The sequence below is a fragment of the Populus alba genome, chromosome 4, assembly GCF_005239225.2.
Source record: "Populus alba chromosome 4, ASM523922v2, whole genome shotgun sequence".
Classification (NCBI taxonomy): domain Eukaryota; kingdom Viridiplantae; phylum Streptophyta; class Magnoliopsida; order Malpighiales; family Salicaceae; genus Populus; species Populus alba.
Genome location: NC_133287.1, coordinates 1,882,323 through 1,897,620, shown reverse-complemented (window position 1 = coordinate 1,897,620; position 15,298 = coordinate 1,882,323). Strand labels below are relative to the sequence as shown.

The 15,298-nt window shown below is 31.3% G+C and overlaps 3 protein-coding genes across 3 annotated transcripts; all 3 read right to left on the bottom strand.

The window, feature by feature from the left end:
- Window positions 1-3,462: 3,462 nt before the first annotated feature.
- Window positions 3,463-3,930, bottom strand: LOC118058472 (protein NDR1). Its single transcript, XM_035071179.1, has one exon. The coding sequence runs from the start codon at window positions 3,928-3,930 to the stop codon at window positions 3,463-3,465; it is 468 nt and encodes a 155-aa protein (XP_034927070.1).
- A 1,696-nt stretch (window positions 3,931-5,626) lies between these two features.
- LOC118058551 (NDR1/HIN1-like protein 26) lies at window positions 5,627-6,439 on the bottom strand. The gene has a single exon (XM_035071264.2). It carries the CDS (start codon window positions 6,374-6,376, stop codon window positions 5,702-5,704), a length of 675 nt encoding a protein of 224 aa, XP_034927155.1. The 5' UTR covers window positions 6,377-6,439; the 3' UTR covers window positions 5,627-5,701.
- A 7,113-nt stretch (window positions 6,440-13,552) lies between these two features.
- On the bottom strand, window positions 13,553-15,006 carry LOC118058543 (peroxidase 27). Its single transcript, XM_035071253.2, has 4 exons — window positions 14,755-15,006; window positions 14,454-14,639; window positions 14,207-14,372; window positions 13,553-14,113 (listed from the first exon to the last, which is right to left on the bottom strand). The coding sequence occupies exons 1-4, from the start codon at window positions 14,974-14,976 to the stop codon at window positions 13,704-13,706; spliced, it is 984 nt and encodes a 327-aa protein (XP_034927144.1). The 5' UTR covers window positions 14,977-15,006; the 3' UTR covers window positions 13,553-13,703.
- Window positions 15,007-15,298: the final 292 nt, after the last annotated feature.

The following is a 15,298-nucleotide window of genomic DNA, read 5'->3' as shown; positions in this document are numbered from 1 at the left end:
TCCAAGCCATTTACCGACACTTCAAGTGGTCTGTCGGCTTAATGCTATATATTCTTAAAAAAATATCCACTTTGAATCATTGACGCAAACAACAGCAACAAGCAATGTACCAAGTCAAAAAACGTGTGTTTCGGTACAGACCAAAGTACCCCAACAAGCAATAAAACTGCTTATTCAGAAGAGTAGGCGGGCAGCTTTCTGAGGTTTATTCCGAGAATGGGACGGTAAGTGGGTATACTTTCCAAATTACTATTTAATGTTCAAATCTATGATGATGCTAATATTTCTCACAAATGCATTCGACTGAGGCCGTCAATTACATTTTTCTCGAGCCCCGTTTCGGGTTGGGGCTAGATGAGGGTAGTCAAAATCTGAATATTTTTTTAAAATTATTTTTTTTGAATTATTTTGATATATTAATATTTAAAATAAATATAAAAATATTATTTTAATTTATTTTTTAAGAAAAAAATAATTTTTTTAAAAATAACCATTATTATATTCTAAAACATACTCTGAATGAAAAAAAAAAAAATCAGTTTTTTAATAGACTAAATTTGAAAGGGAAATAGCTGAAAATAGTCAAATTAAGACCAACCATTAAATAAAAATAAATATGAAAGGACGGCAGAACTGACGTAACATTGAAATTAAGGATACCAAATAGAGAGTCATTGAAATATTTTTTTCTCGAGTCAATCTTCCTTTTTCTATCAAAACCGTGTCGAACAATATAAAAAAAGAGTTTTAGACCGTTTCAGGTTAAAACCATAATTTTTTATCAAAATCATGTTCACATGACAATACAAATCAAACCATGTTAACAGGTAAAAAATGAGTTTCAGGCCTTTTTAAATCAAATTGTTATTTTCTATTAATATCCAACCCGTTGGGTTGATATTGATAGAATTTTTCGTGTTTGAAATTAATTTTTTAATAATAAAAATTGATTTTTAACAACTGAAATGGGAAACAAAAATTAATAATCAAAATTTTTTTTCAACGGATCATAGAGATAGAAATTTTCTTCAGGATAGCTACGTGTCTCCTGTCGTGTTTCTTGGAATGATTAGGAGCTTACAAAAACGAATGGGATTTGATTAATTCCTAAAGATTATAGCCTAATAGTCTGAAGAATTTGAAAGACCAGTTCAACATGTGTTTTTTGAGATTGCTAAGATGGAAACTGCTCTGGGTTTTCATCAATTCTAGATTGTTGACACTTCTGTGACTATATATTCTAGACTCTGACTTGCTTATTGATGTCTGCCTTTGTTGACAAATTCCAAAATACGGGAAGCTTTTTCTGGATTGTTTTCTGTGTGTAACAGAACCAAAATATTGTTGAGGGATCGATTTAACCACATCTTACGAGAAGAGGGACCAATATTGATGTTTTCCACACTATCCTGGGCTTTAATCTATTAAGCCCAAATCATGGTACGTACAAGGTATTTTAAGCTTTTTGCCGGGCTTTCATATCAAGAAAAATGTGATCAACGAGAGCAAGATCATATCAGAGATTGAAAGGTTCTTTTGTTAATAAAATTGATAGAATTAAACTTGAAAGGAATTAGATAAATAAAAATGAAACTGCGAAGGGGGGAAAAAACTAAAAGAATACTTGATTTGTTAATAAAATTAAACTTTAAGATCATAGGATATTTTTATATATTACCGAGATAAACTGATATTAATAAAATAAAAATGAGGAAATTAAACTCACAACTAAAGATTTCTTAATATAACACATCTCTCTTGAAGATAAAGAGTGCATTTACAAGTTTTTTTTTAATTTTTTTAATTTTTTAAAAATTTTTTTTATTTGCAAAAATATTAAATTGATGTTTTTAGATTTTTTTTAATAATTTTAATATGTTTATATAAAAAACAAATAAAATAAATTAAAAAAATATATTATTTTAATGTATTCTTTATAAAAAAAATTATTTTAAAAATTATTATCATAACATTATCAAATACACATAAATAATAATAATACCACATCTAGAAGAAAGGACACCAAACCATTATAGATAAAAACCCACTAAAAACAAAATCAAAGACTCCCATACAACATCCAAGCATCCCAAAACCAACAGCACCCGCATCACCTCACAGAAACAGCTCCGCCCTCACACCTCACCTTCACCTCAATCACTAATACACAAACATTTATTAAATCTCATGCATTACATAAGTTTAGGGTTTATCTTCTTCTTCTTCTTTTTTTCTTTGTAGAGTTTTGAGAGAATTTTTTTAAAGCATCTATGAAGTTATCTTAATTATTGATATATCTAATAAATAAAATAAACTCAAAACAATTCTTAAAATAGAGCTAAAGAAATCCTCTAAAAAATAAAAAAGCTAAAAACACTTAAAGAACATGGACTCGAACATGATAATCTCAACCAAACTCCCAATAAGCATTGGCATATGGACTCCAAGTGCATGGGCACCATGCAATGCATTGGGTGTACGCCCAGTGCATGTCCGTTGAGTGCACCCCCATTAGACATACTTATAACACCAAGGGTGCTAAGCATGCACCCTAATGCCCTCGTGGGCTCAGGCAATCATGCCCTAGCCTAGCATGTTAGGGTTCTGGTGGGGCACTCAGATCCACTTTCACATCTAATAGGCTTAGACACCTTTCCTGAACTCAACATTCACCAAAGAATTTTTCCTAGACACCACGCATGTACCTCAGTGTTTTATACCAATAAAATACACATTATTTTGAGTAGAATACAACTCAAAATGTCATAAGGGTAAAATTACACTTTAACCTATTCTCTACAATTCTCTACACAAAAGGATAAGATTCATAGGTTATAAATATACCATGAATCCTTCAAGTCAAAAGTTTACAATCATTTTTATTCTCAATAGTTTTAGCATTCATATTTTCAGAGTCTATATCTCTATATTATCATTTCACTTTCTCTTTATATAAAGTTATCGACTTTATCATAAGAGAATCTCCACGTCTATTAAATGTGATCTTTTATAGGTACCGATTATCAGTCACCTAGTTTACTAGACACCACCCGCTACTTCCACAATTACCAGTCACCTACCTTACTAGGTATCACATGTTACAATTTACCAACCATATGAGCTTTTAATATCAAGTTACTAGATACATTGATTATGAAAAATGAATCATATTGCTTGAACTAAAAGATCAATCAATTATCCAACACATTAGCATTGATTCATAGGAATGAAGAAAAACATGAGATGCACATTCAATATCATTATCATAGAAAGGACATATACAATACTTGTTCTAGTGTAATTAAAAACTTGAGATGCCATTCAATATCATTATAAAGATTGCATTGAAAACAAAAAAAGTTATATTACAAAGAAACTGAAATATATAGGCTATGGTAAATGATTTAATTTTGAGAAAATACATTAATTAAATGAAGAAGAAGAAGAAGAAGAAGACATTAATTAATTTGCTGAAAGAAATCCACTAGTCCTTATTTTCCATTTCTTGGAACGATGCAGCTTAACCCTCTTCTTCTTATCTTTTATTTTCCCATCCGAACCAATAGCAAGAACCCCTTGGTACTTGACCTTATGATGCTTGCTCTTGATACCCCAAGTTTTGTATTTAATGCTAGTAATTAACTCAACATCCAATTTAGCCGTTCCATGAGAAATTTCCTTGGCAAGAGCTCTCCATACCAGAGGATTAATATCCACTGAAGGTACATGTTGATAAGCATTATTGTCTTTGCCTTGATCAAACCTTGGAATTGTATTGTTTCCCACCATGTCTTGCTTATATTTGAAGCTCAACAAAATGTCATCGTACTTGATGCTGGACTCTTTGTCTGAATTTTTAACTTCAAGAACATAATTGAAGGTAGCCCTTGGATTCTCATCACTAACTGAAGTTGGGATGGAGAACTCCATGATGGCGAAATTTGGATCTTTGGGACGTAAACTTAGCCAGAAACAAAGGGCAAGGAGGCCTAAGAGGCCTATAATTTGGAGAAGCCATAGGTGGAGATGTTTAGTTTCACACATTATTATAACATTTGTTGAGAGGTGGAATGAGAGATTTTGAGGTATATTAAGGGTCCCTTAACGGTAGCTTGAAATATGATTTGTTTGCAAGGCAATAGTGCTTTGAGTGAGAATTAAGAAAAGTGAGAAGTTTGATGCTCTGTGCCCAAAGGAAGCAGTTTTGAGGGAATATTTATTGGAGGTTGAAGAACAGAGAATACATGCTTTGCTTTGGAAGGATATTTTAGAAGAAAAAAAGGGTGCATGTAAGCTTCTTCCATGAATGTATAAAGTATGTTGGGTGCTGTTTGTTTTTGTTGGGTGCTGTTTGTTTTTGTGTTTCAAAAATATTTTTGAAAAAATTTAGATTTTTAAATTTTTTTTATTTGCTTTAAATTAATAAATTTTTAGTGTTTTCGGATTATTTTGATGTGTTATATCAAAAAATAATTTTTTAAAAAATAAAAAATATATATTATTTTGATATAATTCCAAGTAAAAAACACTTTAAAAAGCAACCGCAATTACAACCACAACCATACTTTTAAATAGGTTCTTTTTTAAAGAATCAAGCAAGTAAAATAATGAAGAATTACAAAGAATTCTGAAGTGCTGTTCAAGTAGTCTATGGATGCTCAATTTCCTGTTAGCATTATTATCTATTATTGGGCTAAAACCTCACCTTTTCTTACATCCGGATTTGGATTTGGACATTGAGGAGAATATTGATGGCAGTAAATGGTTTTTTTTTTTTTTTTTTTTTTTAAAAGCGCTTTACAGTTTAATCCGAGTCTGGCAAAGAGGAAGAATCACAGCTTTCTTTTCTTTTGTAGGTCCATTCCAAACACGGGATGAACCCTTTGTCAGGATTGGCTGACTGTTTCAAAAAAAAAAAATGTCTTGTGACTGTTTTCTTGGATAATGTTTTGTTATTATTTACACAAAAAAGATATAAATAGTTTAGTTTTTTGTATGTTATTTTTATTTTGAAAGTATAAAAAATATTTCTAAAATTATATTAAAAAAATTATTTTAAATCTTAATTTTTATCTCTCTAATTAAATTTATTTTTATTTTTTATATATCTAATTTTTTTTCCTTGCAATACGAACCATCTTAGAGATGCGGAAAGGAACTTAGAGTGTGTTTGAGGACACAATTGAAATTATGTTTTTTAAAAATGTAAAATTTAATTTTTCTTAAAATTAATTTATTAATTTAATGTGTTGATGTAAAAAATAATTTTTAAAAATAAAAAAAAAAATATTATTTTAATATATTTCTGAGCGAAAAACATTTTGAATCATACCCGTTACCTTATTTTCAAACACAAGCTTAAAAGGTGAAAGTACCAAAGATGAATTTTGATGTAATTTTGTAATCAAGCTAGTTCTCTTCAAAATAAATGGAGATGGCTTTATTTTAATTCAGATATTAATATTAATTGAGTTATAGTTATTTTTTAAGTGTCAATAATTATTGATTGAAGAACTTAATTAATAGAAAACTTAATAAAGTATTAGAAATTGGATCATTTTGAAGGAAAAATATGATGGAAATGTATGAATCACACCCTTCTATCTCTTAGGAAAAAAAATCAATATCCAAGTAAAATATATTAAAATTAAAAAGATAAAGACAACGACAAAGAAAATTAAATAACTTATACTCTGACAAATCAATTACTGAAATATACAGGGCACCTCTTATTTTTATAACTATCCAAGATGGACCCATCTGGGCTAACACCAATTTCACAATCGGAATGCATCCGATGGCGCTTACTATCCCACGTGGACACCTTAAATCGGACCATCGCCGTTACATCTAAACGAAAAACAACTGTTCCGAGCGCACGATCATTCCTAAACTCCGACCAACGGTCACTAGTCACATTTAGGGTGGCCCCACTCAAAACCTTGTACAAAATAGTTGTATTTTTGGGCTCTTGATAAAACGAGTCAACTAGAGGTGCATACCCAATCACTTGATTTCTGTAATGAACAAAGGCTTCCACTGAATCATAATAATACCCGATTGCTTGGTTCGAGTTCCGAGCTGTGACATTGAAGATTATCTCAGCATTATCGAACCCGGTTGGCTGATCCAAACCTGGAATCGAAAAATTCCGGATATGGATCCGAGGGCGATGCGGGCGCAAACTGAGCCATGCTATGAATGCAGCAATGCCTACAATGAATAGAAGGGTTAAGAATATGCCACATACAATCTTGGAGACCCGAGTGGTCAAACTAACACGGGCTCGATGGACATAGTAGCTGGCGGAACGGTGGCGTTTCAGTGGCCGAGCTTCTCGTTCATGTTGAATGGGTACTTGTTGGGCGGTGGACATCTTTTTGGGGCAAGAAAGTGAAGGGAATTTCAAAGAGTTTTGATGAATGGAAGTGTTTGTGGAATTGGGTTATGTATTGTAGCAAGGAAGGCGGGGCTTGAAGTTAAGGATTGTAGGTATTTGCATGGGGAAGAAAAGGATATATTCTTGTCATTGTTTGTTCAATTGCTTTTGCATGTAAATTGTAAAAGCATTATTGTTTTTGTAAAAGCATCCATGTTAAGTGTCTTTAACATTTGCGGGTAATAGGTGACAATTAATTTACTCCATAAAAGAACATCGCTTCTCTCAAACCATATAAAATCAACTTTTACAGTATAATGTTTGGAATTGTAGTAACGACTTAAAATATTTTTTTATTTAAAAATATATTAAAATATTTTTTTTATTTTTTAAAAATTATTTTTAACATCAGCACATCAAAACAATTTTAAAATATAAAAAAATTTATTTTAAACAAAATAAATTTTTAAATTTTTAAAAATATAATTTGCACCGCGTTTCAAAACAAATTTAAAAAAGAGAAATAAAATCTAAGACGACTCCGAATTACCAAGTACAAAACGCAAAACCATATAAAAAAGAGAAGAAAAGTTGTCGATTTGCACCCATTCTCGGATATAAGCAATCATTAATTGTGGTTAAAGCACCTCTATTGAATAATAATCCAAATGGAGTACAAAATGTGATGGCATATACTAGTCTTTGGTGTCGTACGAGAACAAGGCATAAAGGTTCCCTCGAGATCATGGAAGGGATATGGTATATGAATAGTTATAACCTCATAGTTAGTCCTCCGACTTTTTCTATTTGAGCTGTTCCTATTTGAGTATCTCACTTTTTAGACGTTTCGTACAAAATATACTTACGTTGATCAGATACTCTTTTTATGGTATTTTGACATTAGCCACGTTACCTATTATCCCCCATCTGTCTTCTTAATTTTATGCTTAATTTTTTTTTAATAATCATCTAAATTATTTTTCATCAGCTAAGTAGATATCAAATAACTAATTTAACATGAAAAAATGAGCTATTGGGTGAAGTCTCAAAATATAATTTATATTTTCTTAATATTCTTTATGAAGTAAAAGCACTTCAAACTTACAACTTGTGAATATTTATATTACTTTATATTTAATTTGTATCAAATAAATAGAAATGATAAGATTCAAACTTTGTAATAGCTTGATCTCAAGACTCTAATACAATAATTTATATTGTTATAATTTAATTTTGATATGTTGATTTTTAATTTAATTTTATAGAGTTTAAAAGATGTGATTTGTCAACTTTCATTAAAATTATGGATTACAATGTGTTTTTATTATTTTATTTTTATCATCATTATAATGATAATTATCTATTTTCAATTTGATTCAAATGAAAATTTGAAAAAAAAATTGTTTAAAAGATGAGATTCTTCGACTGTAAATATAAATTCTAGTGCATGCACTCAGGGGGGGATCATTACAAGAAAACCAGGCGGACATTAAAAAAAGAAAACCTAGGAAAGACATAAAAAAACAGGGGCGGCAAACCTTAAAGAAAAATAATCATCCTCTACGATAAGCCGCCGCCCCTGTTTTTGATAGTCTCTTCGAGAACCGGCCATAGGACCCCACACCAACCTCTCTTCTCCCTCTCCCTCTCCTGACCAACGACATTCGTCTCCATTTCCAGGAACCAGAAGCCCCTGTCTTTTCCCAATTTTTCTGGTACCCCCGGAGAAATCAACACCCAATACTAGAAGCCGCCGCCCCCTTCATCTTACTCACTTGTCTTCCCCGGCCTAGAATCGCAGAGGGTGCGCCTCCCCTCACTTCTCTTGTTTTTCTCCTTCTAATCTTCTCTCACTACCCGCAAACCAGAGAATCCCCTTTCTCTCTCTACCGAACCCCAACTGAAAACCAAATTTCACTTGGATCCGAAGAACAAAACTCTCTCTCAGATCTAATTACCCATCTCCACTCAACCGACGAAGACCGCAGCAACAGCAACATCAGCCTCTCCATAACCCCGATCCCCCCCCCACCCAGTGACATATCCGGACCGAAACCTACCATCACCAGCACCTTGGCCAACGGAAAAAAGAGAAGAAATTGTTTGAGGAAACGAAGGGAAATAAAATCGACTGCTTGTTGCAATTTCTCTTTGCAGGTCACGGTGAAAGCCAACACCGGCAGGAAAGGGAAGAGGGGAAGAAGACAATCCAGACCCACTCATTCCTGGTTTTTTACGGCGGAGGGTGAAGCCACGCGCCGTCACTTTTTGCCTAAGTCTCCACGCGCCGCCACCCCTTGACTTAGGAGCTTCCCAGCACTGTTTCAGCAACACTTTGGACCCCATTTCATGACCTCAAACCATTTTTGAATAAATTGATTATATTTTGCGAATTTGGAACAATTGTGTTTGTTATTCCTGAATGATATTTGGACTCTTAGAGGCTGTTTGGCATTGAGGTTGAACCTGTTTTTTAAAAAATTTAAATTTTTTTTTTATTTTGCTAAAATTGAGTGCGGTTTGTATTTTTTAGATCGTTTTGATGTGTTGACATCAAAAATAATTTTTTAAAAATAAAAAAACATTATTGGCATGTTTTTCGGCACGAAAAGTTATTTGAAAATCAATAGCTACCACACTCTCAAATACCCTCTTAATCTGGTATGGTGTGCTATTGATTTTGAAATAATTTGAATATTTATGGAATGAGGAAATTTTTTTTTTGGGTCTAGTTTGTTACCCATATATATATATATATATATATATATATAAAAGTTGTTTTTTCTATTGGTTTATTTATTTTTATTAAAATTAAGAATATTTGTATTCATTAATGCTAATAAAGAATATTTATATTCACTAATACTAAAATTAAAAATATTTTAGGTATTTATTAATGTCAGAGTAAGGGATATTGTACTAGAATTAGAAATTATTCTAATCTTCAATATTTATTATGTCAAAATCAACAAAATCATATATTATTATTTGCTACATAATATTTATAAATACCAAAGTTAAAAATATTTGTTGTTAAATATTTACTGACACTAGAGTCAATAACATTACAAGCAAATTATCATAACATAAATCAATAAACTCTTAGCAAGTTAAAACAAAACTAGTGATGTGGTCTATCTCAAGTAAAACACTTAAAGGGTTGATAATATTTTTTTGTTTGCATAATCAATTTTGTATTATAGAATCTTTATTGACTAGTTAAAATTCTTAATAACCATAATACTAAAGACGATTTCTTAAATTAGACCTTTTTTTAAAGAACAAGATGTTAGATATATATATTTTTTCCACCAAGAAAATTATATATGGTTGTCGCGATATCCAAATGTGACATATATTATTCTCTAACAGTAGACCGAATCATTTGAGATAACTTTTACATGGTTTAATAACTCGGATTAGGAAAGGAGTCGAGTCAAAAGGCATTTTCATGTTAACTTTGTCCCCCCCCCAATTTCATCCTTAAATTGTTTTTTACTAGTCAAGCTCCTTGCCTTTAAACCGGCTAATTAAGTTGATTAAGTTATGTTTGAGTAACTTTCATATAATTTAGTTTTAAACCCAAGCTAAGCAATAAGTTCAACATGAGGTTTTTTCTGTCAATTTTATTTTTTCCTTTGAATTTCATCCTTAATTTTTTTTTTTAGGTAAGTTGGGTTGCTTTTAGACAAACCAAGTTGATGGAGTTTAACATGAGGTTTTTTCTGTCAATTTTATTTTTTCCTCTGAATTTCATCATTAATTTTTTTTTAGGTAGGTTGGGTTGCTTTTAGACAAACCAAGTTGATTGGATCATGTCGGAATAACTCTTACATGACTTAATTTTAAACTCGAGCTAAACAAAAAATTAGATTAAGAAGTTTTAAATTTGACAAGTTTAATAACAACGGTAAATAGTTCTATATGCTTAGTTTTTTTTTTATTTTTACATTTTAAAATTTTTTTAATTTAACCCACAACATAGTGCATATCTATAAACTAATTATCATATTAAACGATATCTAGGATAAGTAAATTTTGTTTTTCTTGTAAGCATTGAAGACTGTAAATTTAATTAAGGTGCTAAAATAGAAAAAAATGTAGTTAGGATATAACTCAAATCAATTATAAATAGGTATCGGTATTAAAAATGTAGAGATAAAAAGAAAGGAAAGAAAATAACTAAAACTTGGAATAGTGATTTCTAAATGAGTTTCCTTAGTTTTTTCTGATGTCTATATTATTATTAATTAATTAGGTAAATGTTACTTTGAGCGCGCTAAAGCATTTCTTTGAAGAATTAATGATTTGCATATTTAATTTAACAAAGAAAAAAAAAAGGGAGAAAACAAAAGGAAACAAAACATTTGTTCTTTCCACCTTTTCATTCTAATAAATTATCCATTATAATATTTAATTTGAATTCAATTAATAAATAAATTTAAATAAAATATAATTTAATTCATTTTATTTTCTATATTATATTTATCACCTTCATCTTATCCATTTAAAGATATTTCAAATAAAAATAATAATTGGATAAGTATTTTTGAAAAGCTAGTTTTAATATTAATTTTTATTATAATAAAATAGAGAAGTTCGCATTTAATTTATTTTTATACTATTTTTAAAGATTGAATTTTATTTAAAATTCAAATTTTTACCCTCAAAATAATTTGAAACAAAAGTTTTTATTAACAGCCCGTAAATCAATTACTATTAGATACTATCATAGGACAATATAGCATTGGGATATTAAGTTTTCAAATTAAAGATTTTAAATTTAAATCCTTAAATGCGCGCATTGATTGTGATAAACTTGGAGATTTGAGAATAAGACATCACTAATCTTCTAAAAAAAGAAGATTGAAGAGAATCAGACACGACTGCTACTTTATGCAGAGACGCTGGTAAACAGACAAAGGAGTTCAAAAGAATAAATCTAGTGCTGAATCCAAACAGCTCTTTTATCTTCTTCTTCTTCTTCTTCTTCTCAGGATTGTGGGGGTTATCAGTCGGTGCTTAATCACAATCAGTCAATTAAGAAAATAGCTCACTGCTCTGATTCAGGCATTTCGCAAGCATTAAGATTTGTTTAATGCCTATTGATTTAAATTGTACTTAATACCAGCCCTGGGATATTCGCCATGTTTCAATATTATTTCCTTGAGAAAACCTGCTCTAGGGTATGCCTTGTATGTTTCTATTATATATTTGATTAAGAACATGCAAGGCCAAATCATACGTTTTTTGTTATCGAATCTGGACCAGTGGACTATGACAGCCTACCAAATCGTTGCAATATTGTAAAAAACTTTTTATTTGTTGAAAAAACTATTTTTAAAAGAGACGGAGTTGAATATTCATAAGATAGTTTTAACATAAGTATCTATATTTTGAATATAAAGCATTCATGAATCATGAGAAGTTTAATTCTCATGTACTTTTTTAAAATAAAATCCAAAATGATAACACATGTAACAGTGAGTTTTCTGACACTGGTGAAAAAAAGTTGTGTTCAAATCCTCATTGTCTATATTGGACCAGGAAGATTGGTTTATGCTAATATGGGTGCTGTGGAATTATTGGAATTTGATGCTAACACAGCAGCTACTGTGGAAATGGAGATCCAAATTATATTATCAAAAACAGGTTTAATGGATTGTAAAAGGCTTCAAAGATGCTAACAGCCTAACTAGTCAAAGATGATCATGGAGTTTTTGTTTTAAGTTTTCAAAAACAAAATAAGCATTGTTCTAAATAGGATTCTTCCCTGCTAATACGTTCATTAACTTAATCCCATCTATAAAAGTTGTTCCTATGCTGTGTCCTTTACAGATTAATTGTGCTTTAGTAAATGAGATAATCCACTTCACATTATTACTCTCTGTCAACACAACATGCTCTAATCATATCAGCTATTGTGTGAAGCAATGGAGTAATAAGGTAACTCAAGATTGCTGGAGCAAAAAAGCAGAAGACTCAAACAACACTAGCTAGCTACAATTTTGCTTCTATTAGAGGAGAAATGTTGGGTGATAAAGATAGAAATCTGTTTGGTACTGATGAAGGTGTTTCAACAGCAGCAAATTCTAGCCAGAATGGCAGTGTCGCAGACGAGGAAACAACAACCGTACAATCCGAAAACACTAGATCAAGATCAAGCCAATCATCCTTGAAGACTGTATGGAGGCTGTCAAATAAATGAAAAGAATATTGCTTAGCCTTTTCTTATGGAAAGATAATTATTGCCTATTGTATATAAAAAGAACGCGAGTCTTTTGAGTGTGTTGCTCACGGTTCTCTTAACAAATAATAAACAAGAACCTTTCTTCTGCAATTTCAAAATCTGTTTGTTTATAGATTTTCTTCTTACTCCAAATCTTTGTAGATTAATTTTAGTTGTCCAAGTGCCAGAGTGAAAGTAAATGGACACTAGCCAACGTTGTTTCTCAAAACATCTGTCCTTGCCATGCACAGTTGACTAACTTCCGTACAAATTAAGCACTCGTTGTTCATAAAAAAATATTCTGGAAAAATATTACAAGAATTGCGTTCGAATGGATAGAAATTGTTTAACTGGTTAATATAGTGGAATTTCAGTCTTATTTCAGTCTTTCATTAAGCAGGTCTTATATTTGTATTAATTAGAGCCCACCACAGGTTTCTCTTTCCATTTTTTTAATTATAAAATAATATAAATTATATTTTATAATTTTATTGACAGTTTAAATTTTTAAATTTAATTAATATTTTAATATGATATTAAAGTTTTAATAATCAAGTAATCACGAGTTTAAATCTTCTAATTTTTATTTATTTGATAAAAATATTAAATACAAAGTAGTTTAAACTTATATAAATTTCAAACTTAAAAAATAATATAAAACATAGAACAAAATGTAAGCTATTAATCATCGAGTGTCTTCATCCCGTTATCATAATTCTTCATTTCCTGTTCTTTTACATCAAAGTCCCTCAGAATCTGAACATGCCAACTAATTTTAAACGGTATCGCTTCATTAATTGCCCGTCCAATTTTGAAATTGAATGAATGCAGTTTCATTGGGTTTGAGAGGTTGGCATGCACAACAGACAAAAATTAATAAAAGAGAATAAAAAACTAATCTTGCAAGACTTCATATGAAAGCTTATAAGGTCTTACAATTAATGGAAAAAAAAACATTATTTTACTCTTACTATTATTGATTAATGAATCAATTGCTTTCCACACTTGATTCAATTATTGCATGGCATTAGCCACATGTATCTTTCCATGCACACAAGAAAAATATGTTCCATAATGACACTAAACTTTGTCTAGTTAATTAACTTTGCTGCAAACTTTCCTGATTTCACCAGCTTTACCAGTAAGAACTTCAACCCTTCCCATTTTTCTCATGGAAACACCAAAGTCTTTGAAGAAAGTGGATTCATCGGTAGTAACAGACTGAAGTTTAACATAAGCTTTTGTGTAATTGTTGTCAAGGAGAGCTGCATCAGATTGGAAAAGTGCCCTTCTATTAGCTACGAGTTTATAATAGCTGTTGTCGAATGTCCTGGCGCCTCCAGGATCCATTTCGACTAGCGTAATTTGATCTCCTGCCTTGCATTTTTTCTTCAACCGTGTTATGTATTCTGAATCCAGTGTGGGATCAGTGTCACCCTTTCCGGTGAAGTTGTAAAGCCGAGAATCGAAAGAAGAGCAATGAGAAGTGCCAATGGTGTGCGCACCTACGTGCCAGGAAGAATAAATAGAATTATTCAAGTTCAATTTCTTGTTTCAAGAATCTCTATGAAGAAACTGAACTTGAGATGTTTAAATACCTGAGAGCACTACAAGGTCCTTTTTGCTTAGGTTCTTAGAGCGAAATTGTGTGAACAATTGAGAAATGTTTGCGAAAAATGGTGGCAGGTTTGTTAAAGGCTCTGAAAAGTTAGACACCCTTCCATCTCTTCTTCCAGTTTCAACTCGCCAGGATGGTCCCAAAGTCTGCGAGGATAAATTTTTGTTAAATACAAACATTTTGCTTGCAAAAGGAACTCTCTAATGAATTTGAAAGATATTTCTTACCGCGACCGTGACATCCCTAGCCACAATGGCCAAGATATCTGCACAGGAAACCACTCCAGGGCACTTCTTTTCTAACGCAGCCTTGACCCTGTCAATAACTTGATATCCTCTAAGGCTTAAATTTGGAGGTGAATCTTTTTCAGCTTGGCCTGTACTAGAGTTCAAAAGAATTGACGCATCACAACCCTGTAGACATATAAAGTTAGCTAGTGATCGTAAGGGTTTTGTTATAATTCAAGCAAAAAAGCATAAAATGTTTCAGAATTTCAAATGATCAGAAATGGATTAATGGCTAACGTACCCTAACAAAGCAGTCATGAAAGTGCAACCTCAACAAAGGGCCACTAAGACTAGGAGCAACTTTCAACACTTGATCCATAACCCCTTTCACAATAGCTTCAGCTTGTGGACATGAATCCTTGTAAAACCCTACCTTCAATTGCGCATTTGCCGAGTTAAAGACAGATGCTAGCAAAACCAATTGAATAAAGATTAAACCTGAAGAAAGCTTTAAACTATCCATGTCTAATTAGAGACAATGACTATGTTGTGAACCTCAATTTCCTGATGAGAACACAAGGACACATGCCACCTCTTTTATAACTAGCATTGATCATAAGCCTACAAGACATTTGATATGTTATTCCCTTAAGAATTAAACCCGTTAAATGATTTAATTTTGATATTTTAATCATATGGTGGTGGGAATTATATTTTAATTTGATGTACGTAGACTTAATTAATTGTTATAAGATCATTTTGTTTTTAATATTAAGAAGAAAGCTCGACGATGATCCGTGACAGAGTAGGGATGCTGCATGCGATTGATATCAGTAGCTGGAATC